Here is a 26187-nt window from a genome sequence, read left to right as displayed (position 1 = left end):
CCACTGCTTTCCCTTCATCCACAGAGCCAGTTATCTCGTCATAGAAGGCAATTAGATTAGTCAGGCATGACTTGCCCTTGGTGAATCCATGCTGACTGTTCCTGATCACTTTCCTCTCCTCTAAGTGCTTCAGAATTGATTCCTTGAGGACCTGCTCCATGATTTTTCCAGATCTCCAGATGCCCAGTGCTGTAATTTCAGAACACTACTGAAAGTGTGTGAACATGTGTGTGTGCGTGTATTTATGTATATCAAGTTTACATGCAGTGTTGGAAACCCAAACACTGCAAACAGCACTGAGTTAGTGTCTCAGCCTGGGGAAGTGAAACTGATCATAATATTTGGCATTTATACTGCACTCTTCATCATCTTTGTTCTTTGCAAACAATAATTAAACAATTGAGTTTCACTCTCCAGTCAGAGTGAAATGAAAAAACAAACAACACAAAGGCAAAAGTAAAGAAGATGTTTCAAAATCTTTCAGTCTTAATAACCTCAGATATCATCAGGAACAGGTTAAAGAAACTGTTCTGTTTCATTTTTATTTTGCCAATGGTCATTTAAATAAGAAAGTATGAGTGGAAAAGAAAGAGAATCAAAATTATTGTACAATCTATAAAACAATGGTTGTTGATGAAAATAGGAATACCTGGTGCAGGAGAGGAAACTCAGAACCTTTAAAATAGCATTTTATATTAAATAATCCGCTAACTAAACACAGTCTTCAAAAGACAATGGCTCAGATCCCTTGATGCGGGGCAGCCACTTTGAGAACTTCTGGTCCTATAACTAAATGAATGTGAACTGAAAACTGGCACAATTGGCCCTGGAAGGATTACGCCAGGACAAGGGTGAGACTTGGGTGGCACACAGCCAATGCAGAGGCTCCAATACAATCTCCCTCTCTGTTGCTGGCATAGCAGTGAAAGGGGATGATGTTGTGGAAAGTGGGCATGGCTGAGCAGCCTCAGTGATATGCTTATCCCTGGTCACATTTTCAGATCTCTTTAGCAGTTACTGCCTGAAATAAGTTAGGACCCCTCAGCCCTCATTCTCAAAGGAAACCTGCACAACACCTTCAAAAGACGAGCCTGGAAATTTACGTTCATAACTCTGCTAGATACTAAAAACCGTGGACTTAACATGACACCGGCTTCATGGCTCATTACAACAATTAGTAACATACCCCACTGTCTGCTAACCCTTAATTGCCCACTTCATTTTAAAAGGTCTCCTAAAGCATGTGTGAACCCCTTATGCGTAATAATCAGTTCCAACTTGCTCTGTGAAGCTCAAAAGTTTGTGTCTCTCACCAATAGAAGCTGGTCCAATAAAAGATATTACCACCTACCTTGTCTCTCTGAAATAAGTTGGAACAGCCCCTAAAGTGCACAGAGCAGCCCAATGATCAAGGGAAGGTGAAAGTGATCTTTAAACCATTGTCATACTCACTCACACACACGACCTGCACTTTGCATTTGAGCTGAACCCTAGAATCTAGCACAATGACTCTCCAAAGAGCAATACTTTCCAGAGAGTTAATGATTTCCTTAAAAATCCCATAACTCCGCACAAGAGCAGAAGCCCCAATCTGGCTCCCATCTTTGTGTGGTTTCAGAAAGCAGCCCTTTGTGTTTACAGCCTCTAGCAAAAGTTTCCACTTTTTAATCGCACAAGAACTGCTTGGGTGCCTTTATCCATGGCTGTGAGAATCAAATCACTCTAAAAAACAGACTTTTTACAGCAGGGTTGGGGGCTCCTGGTGGACAGAAGGGATTAGAGAGGTGTGTTTTCGGAGAAGCAAGGTTTACAGTCTCTGTACCTGTCTCTATCACATGCCAATATACCGCACTGAGCAGCAAGCCTACAATCCTCAAAAAGGTATGGGTCAGTTTTCTTTCTTCTATCTTCGTTACTGCAGGGCATGAGCAGGAACAGAGTAAAACATCAATTCATTCCCACTATAAAATTTACAGACCAGCAATTCAGGAGAGCATGAGCATCTCATCTGTGAATTTAGGGATGTTTCCAGTGTGAACGCTAATGTGACAAGATTGCTTAGAGCCCAAACAGGCTGTGAAAGCTTCTCCAATGAAATGCTGCCCATGCACTTCAATTAAACTTTGCAAAGGCTCTAGTATTATCCCACTGCTACCATATTCAGAGCTGGCACTAACAATTACAACAAGACTTTTATTATATAGACAAATGTCCATTAGTGGCTAAGACAGGCCTGCTGTCACACATCACTCATGACAGACCAATTTAGCTGCTGGTTCTCCTGTGGTGGATTTATTTAAGACAAACACCAGGACAGTGACTCTGCAGGAGAGGATCCCACCTTTGCCTAGTTCTTACAGAAGAAGTATAAGACAGTTTTATTTTGAACTGAAAGCAGTCAAAGAATCTACAAGAGCCACAGCTGGGAGTTACCTAGGCCAGGAACCCTCATTCAATAAGGCTGTGTGCTCTTGCATCCTATTTTGGACCTAATGACGAAGAATGTAGCATAAGTTTCACACGGCTGCCCTGTCTCAGAAGCTGTCTAGAAAAAGCATATCCTCCCTGAGGATGCTGCTGGCTATGTCTTCCACCCTCTCCATAAGAGCTTGGTGCTGGTGATGTCCATAGCTAGAGGGAGATTGGCTGTATTTCCAGTAGTGTGCCTCAAAACCCTGAGCTGTTACTCTGGGATTCTTTTGGATGAAGGACCTATCTTACACCCTAGAGAAGTTGTTTGTAAAGCAGGTGGAGGTCTTGATATAGAAGGCAAAAACCACACTGGGAGCATATGCACTCCCCATTGGATGACTGCCTGATTGAGGAATTCACTCTGAAGTGTGTCAAAAAATAAATCAGTGTCACCACTAGGGAACTGGAATCACTAAGGTTCATGATAAACTACTGAAATTCCCAGCTTGTCCCCACTGGAGTACACACATGGCTCAAACAAAAGATATCCTGCCCTAGGAGAGGTTAGAGGGACTCACTAGTTTGGCAAAAAGGATATGTATAAGGTAGCAAGTGACTGCTTGGATGTCTTAATAGTACTCCATGACATGTCTCCAGTCTAATTCACTGGACCCTACGATTGCAGTAGAAGTGAGGATCACAGGGACTCTCACATTGCCTCTAGGTAATGGATGACTTCCAAGCCTTGCTCACCTAATGGCAGTTCAGAGGCAACCAGGAATGGACTTCCAAACATTCCCTATCCAAGCTGTGGTGACCACAAATGGTTCCACATAGAGGGACTCCACACTGATGGCATTCAGGGCTTGTCTACATAAACACTTAGTTCATGGCAAGTTGGGATGTGAATCGACCCCCACTACCGTGCCACACACTAACTGTCCGTGTGGACCCTGCTGCCATGCATTAGCACTTTGTTAGTGCACTTTGATCTAGCCTGCTTTGAAACGGGATTAGATCAAATCACATGAACAATCTGTTAATGCACAGCAGTAGGGTCCACAGGGGCAGTAAGTGTATGGCAGGCGAGTGCAGGGTAGAATCATACCCCAGCTTGCCACAAACTAAGTGTTCATGTAGACAAGCCCTCAGTCTCTTAAAAGTTCTCATGAGAAGGATGGTCCTGTACACACTAAGGACCTTCACAGATCAGGTATCCCAAGAAAGGCTCCTAGTTTAAACAGACCATCACTGGTCATTCAGAGTCCGTGGCAAACTGAAAATGATAACGTTTTTATTTTATATGGCACCTGCTGGCATCTACAGTAGGACATAATAAGTTTTAATAAAACAGCATTGCTCAAGCAATTCCCAAGACAGCAAGGGGAAAATAATAACCCTTAACACAGAATAAACAAACTATCCACAAGTGAAAAAAGGAACCACTCAGCCACAAACTAAACAGAAAACTAAAATGTCTTGAGTTTAAATCAGAAGGATGTTATAGATCAGGGTTTCTCAAATTTCATTGCACTGCAACCCCCTTCTGACAACAAAAATTACGACAAGACTCTAGGAGGGGGGCCCGAAGCCTGAGCCTGCCCGAGTCCCGCTGTCCTGGGTGGGGAGGCTGGGACCAAAGCCCGAGCCCCTTTGCCCTTGACAGGGGGCCAAAACTGAAGCCCCAGGGCTTCAACCCCAGACAGGGGACCTGCAACCTGAGCTCTGCCACCCATGGCTGAAGCCCTCACGTTTCAGCTTTGGCCCTGGGCCCCAGCAAGTCTTAAGCCAGCCCCGGGGCCCGCATTAAAATGGGGTTGCGACCCACTTTGGAGTCCCAACCCACAGTTTGAGAACCCCTACTATAGATTAGCTTCTACCTTTATGGAGGATAAGAGCATTTCAACCACTTACTCAACAGTGAGGATCCTTCTTCCAATCCTGTCAAATCTTGGGAGTCAGGAGCTCCAACCATGACAAGAACGCATATTGGTGATTTCTCTCTCCTCATCAATATATTGTTTCCTATGTTTTTCACTTTGAAAATAGAAAGTTGAAGATTTCACCCTGCAACTTGATATAAAAGGAAAAAGCAAGTCCCAGCTTTCATGACCAGGATGGCTTCTCCTGGTTTGTATGGGGTTTAATACAGAGGGAGTGGCAGCTGTTGATTGTGTGGGGTTACAGAAAACTACAGCACTTCTGGAGATGGATGAATGAAAATAGTAAACAAAACTGATTCTGGAGAGAACAGGACCTGAGAGTAAGGCAATCCTTGCATGTTTTAACACTGGAATAATACACTTCCAGGAGTCAGGCAAATAAACAAAAATAAACATACTCTCTGTTCTCTTTTCAAAACCATAAGTGACCATAGATGGGCAAAGCAATTCGATTCAATCTGAGCCTTGTGCAACAATTGCACCAAGCTTAAATTTCCAACCTTTCCAGAGTTTCAGAAAGTCCTGTTAAATAGACCAACTTCTGTGCTAATTTATACACTCCAGACAAACCCATTGAAACAAATGACTGAAAAATACATTTAAAAAAAAGTTCTTACAAATCACTGTCTCTGTTTAAGTGAATGTTGCTGATGTGTATTTTACCAAGGAATGCTACCGCAATTTCTTCTTCTTGACTGGGGCCCTGTTTGATGCAAAGTTGGACTGAATTGACTTGCTTTGCCATTGGAAGGAATTCAGACAGTTTGAATTTACCTTAGGATCATGTTTTGGTTACAACATTTGAATAAGTTAACCGAAAATGTAATATAAATATTAAAGAACATATATTACAAGAATTGGGAAAATTTCCAGTTTTTTAATGTTGACACTGGTACTTCCAGTCCTAGATTATATTACATTCTTCCAGTCCTCAAATTTTCAAAGTGGTGGGTGGTTTTCTTTTTTGATTGTAAATTATTCTTTTCAAATTATATTTAAGACACCTAAAAACGGTTTAAAGAATTTTGTTCAAAATGCTGGTAACATAAAGTAACCACAAACACAGAATAATGGAGATCAACTGACAATTCAATCATTATTACAAGATATTAAAAAGACCTTCCAACATTAAAAGCTAGCAATGTACATGGAAATACAGATCTTAAAAGAGAGTTAACATGTCAAGCAAATTTAAGCACATTGGTAACTCTGAATTAGTTACTTGCGTTGAAAAGTTATCAAGACACATCATTAAGGGTGGACCGTTACTTGTTTAATCAGAGATTCACCAGCAGGGGAGTTGTGAACAGGGTATTTGTAATTCACCTGAAGGACAGCTGGCAGATCACTTACCCAATGGAACTGCATGACCCAGCAAGGACGTTTCCAGTGAAAAGGGTCAGGATATAAGGAGGAGAAAAAAAGGCCTCTGGCCACCTCTCCTCTCCCATTTCTACTTATTGCAGCAAGATCACTGGAAAGACAATAGGCGCATCATTGGACTGGGGGGAGTGGGGGGAAGACTTTCCAGTTAGTATGGACTGCTGAAAGTTTGGGGTGAGAGAAACCATTTTGCTTTCAAATCTCATCTAGCTTGATAAAGGTTAGGAATTAGATTGTGATTTTATCTCTTTATATCTTTTGTAACCAATTCTGACCTTTATATCTTCCACTTGTAAATAATTTAAATTTGATCTTTCTCTAGTTAGTAAACTTGTTTCACAGTTTTACCTAATCCAGTGTGTATTTGGATTGAAGTGCTTGGGGACTCCACTTGAGACAACAAGGCTGGGGCATATCAACATTACCCTTTGTTGCAATGTCAAACTAATATGAACTTATACTGCACAGGAGTCTACTGAACAGTATAAGATGCACATTCCTGAGGTGCAAGACTGGGGAAGTTGCAGGTGTTTCCCTGTATGTAGTTCATGAGTAGCTGGGAGAGCATTCATGTAACTTTGCTAGGAGTGACTTTCCATGCTAATGGCCATGCGTGAGCAGAGCTTGGAGAGACTGCTTGGAGAGACCACTAGCAAAGCAGTGTAAAAGGCACCCTGGGCTGGAGAGTTAAAGGGACACAGCGGTTCAACAGTCCAGACTGTACCCTAGGGGATGTCACACTCTCCCTCTCCCCACTCTTGCGCACAGTGGCGGGTATTGGCCAAGCAGCTCCAGCTCTGCCCCACCACAGCCAGAGTTGCAATCTGAACAGGAAAGAGAAGCAAGTGGGGTCACATTATCTCTTACTCTCATGTGCAGTCAAATAAGTCCCAAGACAATCTAGTTCTAAGCAACAGAAGAAGGACAGAAAGCAAACAAGAGAGGCTCACCCAACAAATACATACCCATTGCAAGTTGAGTAAAGAATAAATAGCTGTGCCCAATAGTCAAAAATCAGTCATCCAAGGTAAACGGCAAAGGATTTTTCCCCATCTATGCTGGAAAATATATTTTGCGCATAAGAATGATGTCTCACTTCATCTTCTGTAAGGCATGCCACATATAGTATATTTCTGGAATCGTGCACAAGGAGAAGGACCAAATCCTGCCTGCTTTACACACACAGGTAACCACAGTGATTATAACAGGACTACTTGGATGGGTTATGGGCTGTCCGTTTGGATGCACCTAGGATTACAACTCCTTAACGTGGGGCACTGTTAGCCAAGAAATAATAGTAACGGATGTATTTTATTTTGTTCTAACGCTACTAACTCATAATGGGCTAGATCCTGCAAGAAAATGAACATTCACAACTCCCATACAGTCAATGAGCGACAAGGGCACTCAACTGTTCACATAAAGTATTCAGATCCTGCTATCATGCTCAAAGTTCTCAAGTGAGGATGAGGTCAAAGTCTATATCCAACACCACAGTAATTCCTTTATGTCTCCAACAACTGTGACATCCTACACCAGATAGTTTTAGTCTAGCTGGCAACCAATATATACTCTGAAGAATTCTGTAGTGTCTGTGTTTTAAGTTAGCCTCTCTCCAGGCACACGAGGAGATCGTAGTATGTAACTCCATTTCTTTTCTTCACTGATGTGAAGTTCCTGTTCACTGATTACTCAGCTGACCCTGCACTCTGTGATCTAAAGTTTAAGTTACATTGATTTGTGCTTTCTGCATTAAAAACACCACAAAATATTTTAAATTTCTCATGGTGAAGTTAAGTATAGAACACATTACATATGAATTGTAAGTAGCTTTGGAAAGAAGAGAGAACAAAAGGTGAGGTCACAAAAAGCAGAGCCACATTATTCAGCAAATCCTGGACTAAATTCAGTCCTGGTGTAAGGCCATTTGAAGTAAAAATTACACCAGAGATTAATTTGACTCTTTTTATTATAAGTTCTCATGAAAATTAGGTAAACAATATGAATCGGGCAGTAGAGTAAAGTTCAACAAGAGTCCATTTTGAAACAAGACACTTTAAGCTTAATCTTGCATATCTTGCCTCCTCAAGACTCCAAGATGAAGGCAAGGAATACAGGGGTATGGCCTCTGTTTGAATTATCCCTAGTGTCTGTAAAAAAGACCAGTGAATGATTCTGCTCCCTCTCTCTCATGGATTATGCCAGTGGAGAATGAAAAGTAGTACAACTGAATCCCTCCAAGTTAGTACTGGAATATTCTCAATCTGTTTTTTTATGGATTACTAATGAAAAAACACAGGCAAAGATATTAAAAAGTGACAAGTGATTTTGGATGCCCAACTTGACACCTTAAAAGGAGGTTGGTTTTCAGAAAATGCCAAATACACACACCCAATCTCAAGCCCATTTAAGGTTTCTCAAATTGGGTATCCAAAATCAACAGTCTCTTCTAAAAATTAGGGCCAGAGTGTGGAGGGGACACAGTAGCTTCAGGCAGTGTTAAAAACAGTGAATTTTTTTTAGCAAGTATGTAATTAGAACACGTTATAATGTACTGGGGGGTTGCTTTAACTTCTTGTTTTTATATTTCATTTCTGTGCATTGCCACACTTCCTAGTTGAATCTGGGTGCTACCACAGAGAAAGAGTGCTTTCTTTTTCCACCTCAAACAGAAGCAAGAAATACTAAAAATCTCACCAGAAAATATATTTTTGTGAGATTTACAGCCCAATTTTGTAGACAAGAGGTTCAGATAAGCATCCACACTTAGGACTATTTATCTGAAACAAGCCTCTAAACCTTTTAAGTAGGGCTGTCAATTAATTGCAGTTAACTCACGCGATAAACTAAAAAAAAATTAATCATGATTAAAAAAATTAATCACAATTCATTGCAGTTTTAATTGCACTATTAAACAATAGAATACCAATTTAAATGTATTAAATATTTTGGATTTTTTTTACATTTTCATATATATTGATTCTGTGTTGTAATTGAAATCAATGTGTATATTATTTTTATTACAAACATTTTCACTGTAAAATTGATAAACAAAAGAAATAGTATTTTTCAGTTCCCCTCATACAAGTACTGTAGTGCAATCTTTCTCATGAAAGTGCAATTTACAAATGTAGATTTTTTTTGTGTTACATAACTGCCCTCAAAAAACAAAACAATGTAAAACTTCAGAGCCTAGAAGTCCACTCAGTCCTACTTGTTCAGCCAATTGCTAAGACAAACAAGTTTGTTTATATTTACAGGAGATAATGCTGCCCTCTTCTTATTTACAATGTCACCAGAAAGTGAGAACAGGCATTTGCATGGCACTTTTGTAGCCAGCATTGCAAGGTATTTACGTGCCAGATATGCTAAACATTCGTATGCCCCTTCATGCTTCAGCCACTATTCCAGAGGACATGCTTCCATGCTGATAATGCTCATTAAAAAAAAAATGCATTAATTACATTTGTGACTGAACTCCTTGGGGGAGAATTGTATGCCCCCTGCTCTGTTTTACCCGCATTCTGCCATATATTTCATGTTATAGCAGTCTCGGATGATGACCCAGCATATGTTCATTTTAAGAACACTTTCCCTGCAGATTTGACAAAACGCAAAGAAGGTACCAATGTGAGATTTCTAAAGATAGCGACAGCACTCGACCCAAAGTTAAAGAATCAGAAGTGCCTTCCAAAATCTGAGAGGGAGGAGGTGTGGAGCATGCTTTCAGAAGTCTTAAAAGAGCAACATTCTGATGCAGAAACTACAGAACCTGAACCACCGAAAAAGAAAATCAACCTTCTGCTGGTGGCATCTAACTCAGATAATGAAAATGAACATGCGTCCATCCGCACTACTTTGGATCGTTATTGAGCAGAACCAATCATTAGCATGGACACATGTCCCCTGGAATGGTGGCTGAAGCATGAAGGGACATATGAATCTAGCGCATCTGGCATGTAAATATCTTGTGACGCTGGCTGCAACAGTGCCATGAGAACACCAGTTCTCACTTTCAGGTGACATTGTAAACAAGAAGCAAGCAGCATTATCTCCTGCAAATATAAACAAACTTGTTTGTCTGAGTGACTGGCTGAACAAGATGTAGGACTGAGTGGACTTGCAGACTCTAAAATTTTACATTGTTTTATTTTTGAATCCAGTTTTTTTGTACATAATTCTACATTTGTAAGCTCATCTTTCATGATAAAGAGACTGCACTACAGTATTGTATTAGGTGAATTGAAAAATACTATTTCTTTTGTTTTTTTGCAGTGCAAACATTTGTAATCTAAATATAAAGTGAGCACGGTACACTTTGTATTCTGTGTTGTAATTGAAATCAATATATTTGAAAACGTAGAAAACATCCCAAAATATTTAAATAAATGGTATTCTATTATTGTTTAAGTGTGTGATTGTTATTAATTTTGTAATCATGCAATTAATCACAATTAATTTTTAAATCACTTGACAGCCCTACTTTTAAGTTTATCCTGTCTATAAATAACCAATAATTAATATCTAAACTTGGGATTGGGCTAGATTTTTGGCTAGGTTCTGATTTGCAAAGAAGTAATGGTCTGCCTTGAATCCCTACCTGGGTTATCTGGACCTTGGGCTAAATCACAAAGGAGTAGATCTTACTTCCACCCTGGGGGAGGTGGGCAGGGAGGGAAAAGAAAGAGGTAGGGAGTGGGTCGAGACTTGGTCCCATCTACCCTACTCACTGAACAGTGTCTGTGCCAGTGCAAGGGATAACATTTACTGCTAGAATAGGCCAATATTAAAGTGCTATACCATCATCCTCCTACCCTGCAAAAGCAAGGAGGAAGCAGGGGACAAATATCGCCTTAGAGATGTGCCTCTAAGTATCTCCTAGGGCTACTTATGCACCTTATGTCTCGCAGCTTGCTCAGGGCTATGCCTAAAGTCTGAATCTAGCCCTTGTAGTCTAAAGTAGCTTTGACAGAGACTCTTAAACCAGTTCTGGTATTACAAATAACCACTGCAGGTTTTGTCATACCATTATGCAGCAGGAGGGACGCAGGCTATAAATCTGAATGTATATTAGCTATAGCCTGACTTGACTTTTAAAATCTCAGTCTCCACTGCCCCAAAATGACATGGTCTCCATGCCTGTGACTATTGGGTGGCCGTGGCGTTGGATACAAAATGCCCCCCTGTTCCTTATTCTGGTAATATCAGAATGCAATTTGTTGGACAGATTCTATAATCCACAGATGAAGGCAGTTATAGGTCTTGAGTTTATCCTGCGTTAACAAGCCCTAATAGTCTAGTTCAGCTCAGACATAACAAAAGGAAATGGCTTTAAATTATCCTTCCCCCGAGACATGATTTCATAAGAGAACAAACTCTATATGTGCACAGACAGATTTCTAACGTAAACATGTGGTGGAAGCTAAAAGCTGCAGTCAGGTTGAGAGCATGGATATGCCAATGGCAGAGAGGGGGATACAATTTCAAAGTCACTGGTTTCTTTCCAATTCACAGCATATATTCTTTTTTTGCTGACTACACGTTGAACTCTGAGGAATATATACATCTTTTTATAGTTACTTTTTAACTAGGACATTAATGGTCTCTATTTCATTTTCCTATACACAAGCATGGCTGGGATACAAAATCTACAAAGATTGTGTGTTAATCAGAAGCAGTAGCACACTCATTTGTGACATCTGACTGTCAACAAAGTTAGTTATCCTCCAGGTTTTCAGAGGAGATGGTGTGTTTTGCTTTGTTATTTAGATATTAAATCTGTCAACTTCTCATTCTGGCAAGAAGAAAAAAATGCTAATTTTGGCAAGAAAAAAATATACATGCGCCAGCCCAAAAATCTGAAAGGAGTTTTAGCATTTTGTTTTTCAGGATTAACATTCAGAACAAATAAACAAACCCACGACTAATTTTATTTAATGTGTGCCACCAGACATGTTTAAGACACCAATTCTGCTGAGAGAAAACCACTGCCAGCATGAGCTAAGCTTTACACTTACTGGATATTTATTTCATAAACCCAAACATTATTATCACAGAGTGCTGCATTGTCTTGTGCATCCATAATGAAACTATCTTGCAGCCATTACTATCTTAGGGTGTAATCTTATCAGTTTTCACAAATTTAAGCAATACCAGGCCATGGTTAGTACTTAGATGGATATTTTTAAGAGGAATCCAGTGTGTTGCCGCACATGGCACTAATGCTTGGTTATTCCAAACCTAATATTTAGAATACTGTGTGTCAGTCACTTTTCTGGGTTTGACCTTTCAACCCCAAGCCATTTACCTGTAAGCGTGTGCATAAGTGACTTGCTGAATCAGGGCCTAAACAAGTAGTTTTAAAGTTAGTCATTTGAATATAACGTGGGACTTATTGTGATCTGAAGGGTTGAGTCTGTGAAACAAACTGATACTGAACTAAAGCATTTTGCATTACCTCAGGAGTACATTTTCAAAACTGGCTGCTAAACTGAAATAAGCGGCTCTTCAAAAAGTGCTAGACACCACCAGCTCCCACATACTGAGCAGGAAAAAAAAGTTTACGAAACTAGGTACAAGCCAGGGCTCTAAGAATTGCAATAAAATATTGGGGAGAAACACTGTAAAATGTGGGGTACAGGGTCACAGGATAAAAGGAAGAAAGGATAAATGTGTAGGCTTAATTGCAATGAATATTATCTATCATTGAGAATTGTTGGATTAGAATATGGATGTGGTGGAATACCTATTACTAGAGATATTTAATATCTGACTAGACAAAGCACAGGACAATAGGTATGAAGGGATCAATTTTACATTGGGCAAAGGAATGCACCAGATGATCTTTTCCACCTCTCTCTCTTCTATGATCCCCGCCACAATCTTTCACAGATTATGCCACAGGTGCAGGAAATTGGATGAGCTCCATGCAGGAGTTCATGAAAGCTCTCCTCTCTCTCTCTCAAAAAAAAGATAACTTTTAGGATATGTGATCTTTACTCATGCCAGTCTTTTGAGACACTAAAATACATTCTGGGGGAATATACTGCAGTGATATGCAGTGAATCCTTTGCGATGTACATGGAAGGGAAAGGATATTGTAATTTGTGGATATTTATTTTTAGGAGATGTCTAATCTTCAAAAGAAATAAGGAATTAGTATTAGATTTCTAAATAATAAAACATGATACAGATAATTTGATAGCCACTTTAATGGGACAAAACCAAGGGAACCAATTTTTACCTTTAAAATTTCATGAATGTTTGTTCCTGTAAAGGGACAATTGTAATTTCTCACATTGCTTTGATGGGACAAATGTGGGCTTCAATGCAAAGACAGGTACACTCAGAGGTATTTCTATAGTGACAATAAGTTACAGTTTGCTACTGGCTTTTGTTCTGTATCAGTATGAGCAAGATATTGTGAGATCAGTGGGATAGGAATGAGGGGAGGTAAGGGAGTTATGAAGTTAACAAGACTTCTGAAATGTTAACATTAATATGCTGTTGGGTAACTTGATATTTTAATGTCAGTGTTCCATGAACTGCAGATGTGAATCAGATGAGATGGTTGGACTCTAGTTAAAGGCTCAGCAAACTGTACCAACGTGTAATGACAATTTGACTAATGCTCAAGTTTCCATGCTCCTAATTTTCAGGCACTTTAACACACATTCACCCTTATCACAGCTAGGTGGTCTCCATCCCCATGTTATCCCAGAAATCCCACTCTGCATACATGTAGGATTCCTGTTATATCCTCTTCAGAATTTGTAAGTTTTGTGACCCCAAACTCTTTATTATGAACATTTGACCTGATTCTAATCTGCAGTCTCCAAAAGGTAAATATTCTCCCTTGTGGGTGAAAAGGCGCTTAGAAATCAAAACAGGGCTCAAGAAAAAGAGACTAGGGCTTGATCCCTCACTTCCTTGAGTTATCCTGAAATGACACCTCTGTTGAATCCAGACTTTTACTATAAAAAAAATAGGCTTTTATCAACAACCTTAATTAAAAAGCTTTAACAGTAAATCCACCCACACAGGTACCTAATCTGTTATATATGAGGTCTGGTATGTGCCTATGCAGAATGCATTTATGGAGAATGAAAGTCACAGCTGTTACAGACATTCATCTCTGAGAGAAAAAAAGTTCTTTTGAGAGGAAACCGTGGCATAGAATTTGATACTCTTGTCTTTTGAAGAAACTAACTTAGTAGGGGCAAGTATGGAAACAAAGTTAAAACTGAGCACTAGGTTTCTAGATCAACACAAGAAGCTAAGCAAAGACCTATGCAAACGCTATCTGGCAGGTCATTTGAATGTTATAAAATGAATCCCTTTAAAAAGTTTTCATGTGATTTCACAGTAGGGGAAAAGTCTTACATTAACAACCCTGGAGACAAAACTCCCTCTAACCCACAGAACAGGTACAGAATGAGTAGCACCAGTGAAAGCTTTCCCCTCACAATTGTTGTGGAAAGAGCACCTCAAGAGGTGAGGAGGACAGTTGAGTTTTCTGAGGGTTTGATATGCCACTGGAAGGCACTGTATCAGGGAGGAGGAAAACTGGCTATTCCTCTTCAACCACAAGTTATTGGGCTTTGTGCAGGAAATATTGGGTGAAATTCTATGGCCCGTTATAGGAGGTCAAGACTAGATGATCACAGTAGTCTGTTCTGGCCTTGGAATGTATGAATCAATGAAAATCAGAATTTTAGGACTAGTCCTTAACTCTTTAGTAGGCTGAACTTAAACCTATGATCTTATCTCCCTTGAACTTTGGGGAAGTATGGATACAGATGTGAGCTTCCCCATGTATGTCCCCTTATTACTGCATATTTTATCTGCACATCATATATGCCTGTCTGCTTTCATGTATATAGAAGAAAGTCATCAAACTGAAGAGCATCCATTTGGGGAGGGTTAACAAAGATGTTTGCATGCTAGGCAGAAATGGCCTAAGAAAGGCTAAAAGAGTTTATTATTATTATTTCTGTTGCACTATAGGTGTTTGGATCCACATTTTGGTTGAAGGCTGGCTCTAGTTTTGAACATATAGTACAAATATAAATAATATTTTGAGAGGACAAAAAGGAAGATGAAAAAGATGAACATGAAAAAGATCACCTTTTCCAAAGTCCCATGTTGTACCTCTCCAGTCCATACAAAATTTCACTGCTAAAATCATTTTTATTCCTCATCATTTTAACCATGTCACCCCTTCCTCTGTTGAAACCCTCCACTAGTTTCCCCTCCATTATTGCATCAAATTCAAGCTTCTTAGCAGCATCTTTAAAGTCCAACATAACTCCACTTCTCCCAGCTAATCTTTTATCATTTCATCTAATTCCATCCACCTCTGCTGCACAAATGTCAACTTCACCTGCCATTTAGTAACTTCTCAAATAAATATCTCCTGTGCCTTCTTCCATGCCGTCCCCTAGGTAAAGTACACCCTTCCTGAACTCATCCCTACACTCTCAGCATTTGAGTCTTTCTTAAAGACTCACTTTTGCAGTTGCAAGGAGGAATTTAGCTGACTTATATTGAGAAGCTCAGCCTCTCTCAAAGAGTGTAATGTGCCGTCCCAGGCTAGACAAGGAGGGAAGGATATGACTGGTTTCATTTTCCTGAATGGGCCTTCAGCTTTCAGAGGTTTGGGAAGCCATAATCTATCCTAAGAGACCGCCAAGCACCATCTTCATCTCTCTACTTATACTTTATATTCTTTACCCCAACCTAGTGGCATACTGTGATATTTTTAGTAAGGCATGCAGTTATATATGTGAATGCCTTAGGTGGTCCAAAATGGCGTCCTCCACACAATGTGATCTCGCATGCACTGTATGTGTGAGATTATGCTGTGTGGAGCACACCATTTTGTTCTACAATGCATGTTTGGGAGCTGGACAGAATCATCTTGAAGGTTGTATCTGACCTGTGGGCCACCAGTTAAACCATGTTTTTTTAATTTCTGGGGCATGCACAGATGGCATGCCACTACCCTAACATCCGTTTGTCTGACTTTGGATTGTAAACTCCTTGCAGGCAGGGACTGTGACTTATTTCTATTTGGAAAATGCCTAGCACGTCTTGGACACTAGCAGAATCAAATAATGATGATAATCATGAGACTTGGATTTCCACAGACCCTGAATTAAAATAGCATGATTGTCACACTGGTAGCTGAAATACTTGAAACCATTCTCCCTGACATGAATAATCACAGAAACTATCTGCAATGGGACATACATCCACTTTTGCCAAGCTCATTAAGAAAAGATTATAAAGATGAGCAGGGAAAGCAGCAACCCAAGAGAAAAAAAGATCCATTATCCCATGAATTGGAACTCAGTCAAAAGGAAGTTGAAATCACCACTTCACTGTGAGAGGTTCTTTGGAGAGGCAGTTATTTTTACAGGAACTGAAAGTATCCAAGAGAGTTTTGACAGATGACAGGAAACCAAATCCAAAAATGAGATGCCAATTACAATGAGATACACACGAGAGCCACTGTTCACTGACTCTCCCTCCCTCCAGATGCAACAAGATCACGAAGCATGCCATTTGTGGGACAGATATATCTTCCCTCTGAAGGCAGCAGAGTCATAGGTGAAGGTCACTGCTAATCTGAATCCTATTTTCAAAGATAGCAGGTTTGGGCATATTGGGAAGGAAACCACTCGTACCCAGGTTCCCCACTCTGTAGATAGAATAATCCCTCTGTCTCCCTCCTCATTCACGAGCCTTACTTCCTCCTGTCGCATAAGACAGATCTTTCCTTCACTACAAGCCACTTTTGAACAGAAGAAAACTCAGAAAAACAGATGAATAGGAGATTTTTGTTCTGTTTTCTACTTCATCATTCAAATAATGTTTGAAATTTATTAACAGTAGCTTAGTGGAAAAGCTACTGTTTTAAGTTGCATCCGATGAAGTGAGCTGTAGCTCACAAAAACTTATGCTCAAATAAATTTGTCAGTCTCTAAGGTGCTACAAGTACTCCTTTTCTTTTTGTGAATACAGACTAATACGGCTGCTACTCTGAAACCTGTTTTAATTTTGACTCAAAGTGGAAAAACACTAACACAGGAAGCTGTCCTTAGGCAAGTCATCAGGTATAAATAGCTCTGCTGCAGGAATCATAAAGACTGTGTTGTGCTATCACATAAAAGAGCAAACAAGGAGAAGCAGCCTCAGAATTTCTTCTCTCTTGCTCTCCGCACCCTCCCTTGGGCCTCATCTCCCTAATCCAAAATACATGAAATTCAGTCACTCCAAAAAGATACATCTGGAGGGTCTCTTGTTTTCTCTTCTTTGTTGTATGCTTGCTATATTCAGGGCTTCATTTGAAAGTTTCCATTTCCTGAGGATAATTGTTCCAAGAATCTTTATATCAGCAATGGAACGCTACCCAACATCATGGGTACATTTTCAGAGTGGCAAGGGGTTTAAGACTGATTTCCATTGGCTTCAATGGGTGTGGTATGGCTCTCAGATAGTACTGTACTTCTATTATGTTAGGTACTGCACTGTAGGTTGATACATGTCTATTAGTGTGGTAAAAGAATAGACTAGAAATATCTCAGGCCCACCTCCAGTTGCACTTTCAAACCACTAGAACCAGCTCCTAAACAGAGATTTCTAGTGAGACATAAATTTTTTTGTACTGTGTACCTATACCAGAAATGTATATTTACATCAACACTAGGGAATGTATATTCACAGGCTATTCCTGAGGCATAATTCCTAGAAAAGTTAGTCTAGTGTCAGTTTTAGTGGCTCAATGCAGAATTTAATTTTTCTATCGTGTTCACATACAGTGAGTGTATATGTGACAATACAAAGTCTCCCTCACTTACCTACCTCTTTGCCATGGCTCTGGCAAGGTGTTTCAGGAACCGCATGCCCCTGCTGTAGCAAGCTTTGTCCCTTCCCATAAAAATTATACCAAGTGGTTTGCATTTACTGGGCAAGCTGCCTCAGTTTCCCAATCTATAAAACTGAAATAGTATCTTATTCAGCCGCCTCTCAGAAGTGTCATCAGGATTTGTGTCTGTATCGTGCTTTGGACATGGAAAGCACTGGCCATCTCAACGGGGAGTCAAAACTGTGTAGTTACAGATAGTGAACAATCATCTTACCCCTAAAGGTGGCCCACAAGACTAGTGTTGATGCAGATTGCTGGGTCAATGGAAGGGGAAGTTTGCACTCTCATTGCCCATACTGGAATTCTCCTGTGGAAAAACAGGACTTCACTATCTTGGGGAATTAAGCTGCGCCTCTCATCAGCACTAAATTCATATAGAGAAAATATATATTTGAACAAGCGACTAAGCATTGTAGTAGTTTAAAATGGAAAGGCCACCTCACCCTCACTAGAGTATTATTAATGCAAACAATAAGTTCATACTACATCGAGGATATACTTATCCCAATGACAGACCCCTCACAATGATTATTTCTTTTAAAGAACTGATTGTGACAGTTTGGGAATAAGTCTATGCCAATTTATGAATTCGTTTTTCTTTTATTAATAGCATTTACGATGGTAACTTTCAGTCTAGATTGTGGGAGCCAGTTCAGGGCCCAGGGCAACTGGATTGCAGACTTGCATATGCCAAGGGGGTAGGGGACAAACAGGGAGTCTGCACCCTGAGAGGCCAGAACGAAAGACTGTCTGGATTCTGCCCAAATACAGCAGGCTTGACAGCAGGTGAGATCCAAAGGTTGGGTCCAATACAACAGACTGGGGATCATCCACTTGTGGAACACTGGCACCACGTTTGTTATACCTTAGCAGCCACCAGAACCCAACCAGAGCAGCAGCATGTGTGTAGCTAGGTCTTGAATGTTGTGTATACTAAGTAACCATGATTATTTTGACCCCACCGTGCCTGTGTGGTTCCTTCATATTATGTTTGTTGTGTAAAGAGCAAAGGACAACAATATTTTTCCTAAAACTACATTAAACTTTCTTTTTCATTATTTCCTTTCACAGCTGTTGATTGCCAAGGGGAGAGAGCGTGCATATGTGATTGTAACATCGTTCTCCCTTATCGTCGTTTTCCTGTCTCCTGCATGATTAATTCAGACACATCACTGTCCAGTTCTTGTGACATCGTCAGAAGTGACTGTAATTTCAGACACTAAATTGCTGTATCATTGAATAAGACAGACAGGAGGATAGGCTGGGTGGATAAAAGAAAGCTGTTGTTTACACACACGTTCCTTGTTAGCCAGCAATTAGGAGAAAGAAAACATTAAAATTACAGGACAGTTTAATAGAGGCAAATGTTTGGGGCCTAATTTTCAGAACAGCAGGGCACCCACTACTCCATTTGAAGCCAATGGGAGCTATGTGTGATTGGCACTTTTGAAAATCAAGCCCTAGGTTTGAAAACATTTGCCAGTGTTTAGCTGTGTTTTTTCAAGCATCTGTTCTATGAATGCAGTAAAGAACAAGCCAGACCTAAGACTAGACTTGAGTTACTCACAGTCTCTGAAGTAATACAGTCTTTTGGCTCAAAGGATTGGTAATGGGATACAGAGCCTTTCACCTCTAGGTCACTAGTTCAAATCCGATTCAAGTCAAGAGACTGGATGGTTCTGAGAGACAGTATATTTCACCTTTAGGTCACTGATCTGAATCCAGTACAGATCAGTAGTAACCAAATGTTACCATATGACAGCTGTTGAGTGCCCAATGCAAAATGAATTTGTAGCCTGACTGCAGTTCCTAATATTGCTACATCACAACAAACCTCCTTGACGATCATCTTAGAAGAAAGGCAGAAGATTGAATGGGCCTCTTACTATTGAAAGTGGAGTCTCCAGATCAAAGCAGAAACATATTAGTGAGGCGGTGCGGGAAAGTCTGTATGGTTGCTGCCTGTGCTGTACCCTAAATCCGTTTTTAAAAGTACATTCCTTTTATAGTAAATATTTTCTTCACTGCAGATGTAAGTAGAAAGTAAAGACATTCACACCAATATTCTAACACAGATAAATATTATTTTGGCTATCACATATTAGGTGTTAGAAGAATGAGAATGTTGACTACCAGTGGGTTTTTATTTGTTTTACGCTGTGGTTGGATCCATTTAGTTACAGTACAGTCAGCACTGATATTTTATCCAGTTACAGTTACCTTTATAAGGAATGTCAACATTTGAGGGCAATGACTTATTGGTAGCTTTAATGTTACCCTGGGATTAATATCAGAGGAGAAAACTGAGATTTAAGAGGGAATCAGTACTGCAATAGAACTGGATACACTCTTTAGAGACACTGCAGGATACTTGTTAAGCCAAGCTTTGGGGATGTCCTAGGTCTATATATCTGCAATTAACCACTATCTGTTGCCAGATTTCATACCAAAAAAGCTAGTTTTTCCACTATACAAGCAACTGCTCATTTAAAGAGGGACTGAATTTTCTTATCTGCTATGTCCAGGGTTTGGGAAGACAGTAGTACTCTTCCAAGCGCTGCCCACTTGAGCTACCAAAATGAGATGTGTTAATATATCTACAGTGCCTTCAACTGGAGGAAAACACCAGGAAGAAAATAAAAACAAAAATGAGAAACTCTTTATTTACAAGCTCCATCAAACCCCACAGAGTCAGAAGGAGGGGTAGAGTAGCAAAATCTCCCACCATCCAGGAGCCAGCATCCTTAGCAGCCTGAGATGGATAAGGGTCGGTGTCCTGGCATTACCCTAGGACAGAGGGACTTCTGTCTTTCATAATGGTCTGTGACTAGTAGGGTTAGTTCTCAAGGTATTGGGAAGAAAGGAGAAATAAAATACATAGGAGGCGGTAGAGATCACAATGTAGGGCAAGAGAATGGAAGAGAGAGAAGCAGGTGAATGGAGAGAAGAAAAAGAGGAAGCAGACTGAAAACAACTCTGAGAAAGAGGTCCCATGATCCATTACAGGAAATAAAATTAAAAAGTGGTGTGAAGGCAGGAAAGCAAAGAACATCTTTCTTTAAAAGATGCCAGATTACGTTTTCAAAATTCACTAGTTATCTTCGTTGCCCAACATGAGGGGCTTGATTACTAAAGGGCTCAGCACTTTTTGAAAGCCAGGCCCGTTTAAGACATCTCAAGTTAGTAATCCAAAAACAGAGGCACCCATAATCACTAGCCAGTTTTGAAAACTTAGGCTGCGAGTTGAACAGTTTTTGTGTCAGAAATTAATTAATGAATTTCTCTTTTAACTGTTATTGCGCCTTTTTGATCTGAGCAACTAGTCAAAGGTAGGAGCCCCCGAGGGTATTCCAGTTGGGAGTAGAAATTGATGATGAAATCAGGTATTTTCTTTGATGCAGTCTTGTTTACTTACAAGGAATGGAGGAAGTCCTGCTTTTCCAAATGCAGGAGGAACAAACAAAAACAAAACAAAACAAGAACACAGGGAATAGCTTGTTTATAGCCCCAAGTCTCTTTAGGCAGCACCAGGCCTAGAAGTCTCCTCTCTATCTTCTCCCAGGATCATACACCATGTTTGTTCAGGCTGTCCCTCTGTCTGTCTCAGTCTGTCTTGCTCCCACTTGTCCTGTCTCTGTCTCTCCCAATCACTCTCTCTCTCTCACACACACACCATAGTTCCATCAATCAAAGCCACAGCCCATGCATTTTAAAACTCCTGGATTATGTGATTCAGCTTTTCGTTTATCTGTGGTTATGGGTGCTACTGCCATTGTTTCAGCCAACTAATTACAATGGCTTCTTTACATTTATTCTGAATGGAAGGCAGTAGTCATGTCTGATCCACAACAGTGTTTGACCCAATCCATAAAACTATTTTTGCAGGTTTCAATTAGCTTTATTCTCATCAAATATTGGCCTATGACTATATACTAATATATACTCAGTAAATCCCTGTGAAATTCACTGAATAATATTTAGCTCATTTTCCCCTGCTATTCAACCAGCTGTAGTAATAAGTTACATTTTAAAAACATGCTATATAGAAAGTGGATCCACACCGCCACAATTAAACATGGTACACAATGAACACATACAACTATTTTATTCCTTTAACTTGCAGGGACTCTGGGGACTGTTAGGAAAGGTATTTCCAATGGCTAGTATGACATGAACCAGTAACGGGTTCTGTTACCACCTGCCCTGTAACCTTGGGGTGCCTTCAGATCCCAGACACCAGTAGCCTGCCCACAAGCACAAAATCTCACCCTGTCTTCCATCAGCCTAGTGATCCTTGGAGAGTGACCTCCAACGACTCTCCTAGTCCTGAGTTTCCCCAAATCCATCCTTCCCAAGTCCTTAACTAATAGACATTCAGACTTTCCCACTCTAGTTCATCCCCCAAAGGAATGAAACCAGCCCCCCCAGATATCAGCTTACTTTGGCAAATACACTCTACACAGTCTGCACACCAGAGACCTACATGGTGGGGGGACACCAGAAGGTTTATTTAATAGAAAAAACAAAGATTCAAAGATGAAATGGTAAGGAGAGCAAACATATAGAAGTTACTCAGTAAATAAACAAAGATGCAACTCAGACTTTACACTTCTATTTTGGATAAAATCCCTTTTCCAATACAGGCTACCTATTGCCTTTTTAAAATTTCCCAGCTTACCCTCCTAGGTATAGGGGGGATCCAGCATTTCCCAGACAGCTTCCAATTTAGAGGCTGTCCCTCAGTTTCTGGATGAAAAACCTCAGACCCAAGTCTGCTTTTAAAACTTTTTTCCTCCACCGCCCCCCATCCCCTCAATCTATGTTTATTCAGAGTGGTGGAAAACCCCTCTTGAATTGAGGGGCAGGATATCTCAAAGTCTTTCCACTAACTCTAATGGTCCATCCTTGTCTATTCCAGGGGTGGACAATGGATCATTTACTTGGAGCCGGTTAGGAGTAAACATCTGGCTTGGGAGGTGCCCCTCCCTCTCTGATTACTTAGTGTCCTGCTGTGAGATGGGGTCAAAGCTTATGAACCCCATTCTATATATACACATCAATTAATACATCAGATAGACAAATTCATAACCATAGCCTCTCCTGCTATACATATCATGACGATTGTTAAGTTTAGAATATTACAAACTTTGATAGAAGACCTTACTTGACATATTTTATAGCACAGTAACACTGCATACAATCAGTTAATGCAACTGCTTACTCTTTGGGATTCAGACCCCTGTTCTCCCATTTGGATGACTGGACCCTGATTGTCACAGTGTTGTACCAATAAAAAAATAACCAGCAGGATCTTATTAAAGGGAAAAAGGCAAAATACCACATTTATTGTGAATACAGGAAGAATCATAGTAAGCAGTTAGTTATAGCTATAACATTCCATTCAATCTCATATTTATTCTCACATTCATTCATACAAACACACACACACACACACACACAGGTTCTGCAAGGTTGTTATCATAGTTACCAGCCTTAGAGTTGCTCATGCCAAGCCACTGGCCAGGTGGCCTGGACATGAGGAGGGAGCAGGGCCTTGTCAGATGCTCATCTGATGCTCCTGGAAGTTGGTTTGCAGAATCAGACCCCAAAGTTCTCACTTTTTAGAGTCTATTTTTATAGGAATTTCTTCCTATGCCAGTCTATGGGAATTGCTTCATCATGCTGTTGCTGAATCAATCAGCAGATAGCACATTCCTGACGGCTCCAAGATGTTATCTTGTTCTTTGGTTCTCCCATTCTTGAGGCTGTTGGGTGGATTCCAGTCTGCCCTCCGGGTGGGGTCCTCTCATTATTTCCACTTGACACCTTCTTCAGCCGATGGACACTGGATTCTTAGGCTGGCACCTCCCTGATCATTCAGTTATTATCCACACCAAGCATCCATCCACATACATCCTCTATCTCTATTTTAATCACAATGGTTAATACAACAAAAGGGTGGGGAGTCTCTGGGTGCTGTTTCTGTTGTTAGAGTATTGCTTTGAGTCTCTCTCTCTTGTGAATTGCTTTGAGAACAGACTCTGTCTTAGAATGTACTAACACAGTTAGCAGCTTGCAAGTTTCACACATAGAGGGAGAGAAACAGTACCAAAAACCAAGAGACCTCTTAATTAGTAATACCCTGGAATTTAAACTCTGGGGAATCAAACTCATTTGTGATTTTAATACAGAACTTCTTTAATATGATCCAACAACAGCTAGTAGACTTAGTCCTTGGACTAGCAGATAAATCTTTCAAGCTTTACTTGGTGGTGCAGTTGCTCAGTCACAGCCAGCCTGTGGTGTGAAAGGAATATGGGGCCCTAACTAAATCTGATCTCCATCGAGACTTCAGAAACTTCCAGCACAAAAGAAATTCCGATATAGTAAGAGGGGGGGAAAAGAAGTGGCTACTGATAACTACACAATAGCTCTGTTTCCAAAATATGTCTGAGTGACATGTGAAAGGGCATGCCAAGAGAATGCTAGGCACCATACTAACAAACAAAACCGTGATGTACTACATTAATATTCAGTTTACAAATTAAATGCCAACAGTGGGCTCAGGCCTACAAAAACCATAAAAGAAGGCACAGTCCGTGCCTTCAGGAACTTACAATCTACACTTGCAGCCAAAACAGGAATGCACTAGAACAGTGTTTGACCTTTTTCATATCAGGGACTCGCTTGCTGCCTTCCTCAACTGTGTCAGGGAGATGGCCCAGTCATTGAGAAACACTTCACTAGAAGACCCAGAAAAAGATGACAGGTTAGAAGATTTTCCTTTATGGTGTTGTGATAGCTCTTACACTCATGAGTTAGCATCTGTGGGTCTCTCTGTGAGGATCTGAATGTGGAGAAGCTGCATGAATGTGATGATCCTGGAGATATGGAGAGAAGACAGAGATAAAAAGAAGAAGCAGACAAGGTCGGGGAGTTGTTTTCTTCAGAAGCTAATTATAGCTAGTAGGAATGAATGGACCATCATTATGAACTTAATATTTATTCTTTGATCCTTTGTGCATCAGTGTTACCAGAAATTCTCTATTACAGACAATGAACAGGGGCTGTATTAAAATGCTCAAGTGCAGAATAGGAAGTTTAAAACAAAGGGCAGCATCAAAGCTAGAAAGATCATTTTAGTGTTCAAAATAGGTAATCAGGTGCTCACAGGAAGTCTGATTTAGGTGGCTGAGGTAAGAAAACCCAACACTGCTTCAAACGCTTGTGACGCAGTCTTTTCCATCTAAGTGTAAATAGGGCATGTGATCTCACTAACACCCAGTACCGCTCCACTCTGAAGGTGCCAAAGGAGGAAACCACACTATAGAGAGGAAACAGTGAACTCAGTTTAAAGAGGTTGCAGGTTTTCACGCCTATCACTGCTACTAAATTTTAAAGCAACAACATTGCTTTAGAGATTAAACAACTGACACTAAACAAGTTCTCAAAGGTTTTCAAAGGGACTACTCACAAGAGTAAGTGTTCACCAATGTGAGTAAGGGGGGGGTGTCACAAGCAGGCCCTAATAAAACAGAGAAACTACAGTATTGTTCTCCACTACCAGATATATCCGCATAAAAAGCAAATCAGGTGTCACATAATTTCAGAGGGAACTAAGAAAGATTTATAATGTTGCATTCAGCTGAAACTCCATTGCTTTATAGGAACTGCAGCAAATCTTATTTGCTGTTTCCTTCTCTTTTCACATTAATGGTGGATTTCTGCCACCTGTCTTCCTCTCAAATCCTCAATGCGGGAGAGTGGAGGAAAGCAGTTAAACCCCAGCCACAAACTACAGCAGCAGCATCTAACTTGGCTGAGATTGGCCTGCTAAGGGCCATTCTGCTGGTTCAGGATTGTTAGAGGTCCTGCAATTCCCTCTGCTGCCCCTAATATGCCCCTCATGGAGGGAAGGGGCAGGACTGGAGCACATAGAGCGCTTATGACTTTACACCACTCAGGGGGTTCCCCTACATGTTACATAAGAGGCGTCCCCAGCTGACTTTTTAAATGAATATCCCATCTCCTTTGCAATGCCAGAGTGGCACAAAAGGGATAGAGCCAGGACATGAGCCACAGGATTTGCTAGTCCAGATTAGACTGTTGTTTCATCAAGTCCATTATTCCAATTCCACAAGTGGCCAAGCTGTTCTCAGGAAGAGGTGAGATGGGGATTTGTTGACCAGAACCCAAGGCAGGCAGCCCATGAGACATAAAGCATCCCCTGTTGATGTTGTTTTGTTAGGAGTTTACAGAATGTTAAACTGTGGAGAGAATATGGTCAGAGGCTTTGCAGGTTTGTGTTATTCTGGCTAAGCAACAGACACTGTAAAATAAACTAGGAACCCCAAACAATGGTTGGTGGGTGTTCTGCACGTAACCTGGGCATACTGTGAACTCTCTCTCCAGCAGCTTATGCTCTCGCCCTGCCCCTGCCTCTCACTGCCTGATACTACATAGCTTGAATGCATTGAGGTTTATCCTAAATTCCAGCTTCACTTATGGCCTCCATTTGCA

At 40.5% G+C, this 26187-nt stretch overlaps 1 protein-coding gene across 8 annotated transcripts in view; it reads right to left on the bottom strand.

Moving 5' to 3' along the window:
• RAD51B (RAD51 paralog B) overlaps positions 1-26187 on the bottom strand; it is a 716515-nt gene that overhangs the window by 270569 nt on the left and 419759 nt on the right. For 7 of the 8 annotated variants that reach the window (XM_073348429.1, XM_073348426.1, XM_073348430.1 and 4 more), the window contains one exon: positions 4327-4449. The exons of the other annotated variant lie outside the window; for it this stretch is intronic. In XM_073348429.1, coding sequence (XP_073204530.1) covers positions 4327-4449 — 123 coding nt within the window. The remainder of the gene's footprint in view (positions 1-4326; positions 4450-26187) is intronic. 8 annotated transcript variants of the gene reach the window in all.

This window comes from Lepidochelys kempii, chromosome 6 (genome assembly GCF_965140265.1).
Source record: "Lepidochelys kempii isolate rLepKem1 chromosome 6, rLepKem1.hap2, whole genome shotgun sequence".
NCBI classification, from domain to species: Eukaryota; Metazoa; Chordata; order Testudines; family Cheloniidae; genus Lepidochelys; species Lepidochelys kempii.
The sequence above is the reverse complement of the archived record's forward strand: the minus strand, read 5'-3'. Positions and strand labels throughout refer to the sequence as shown.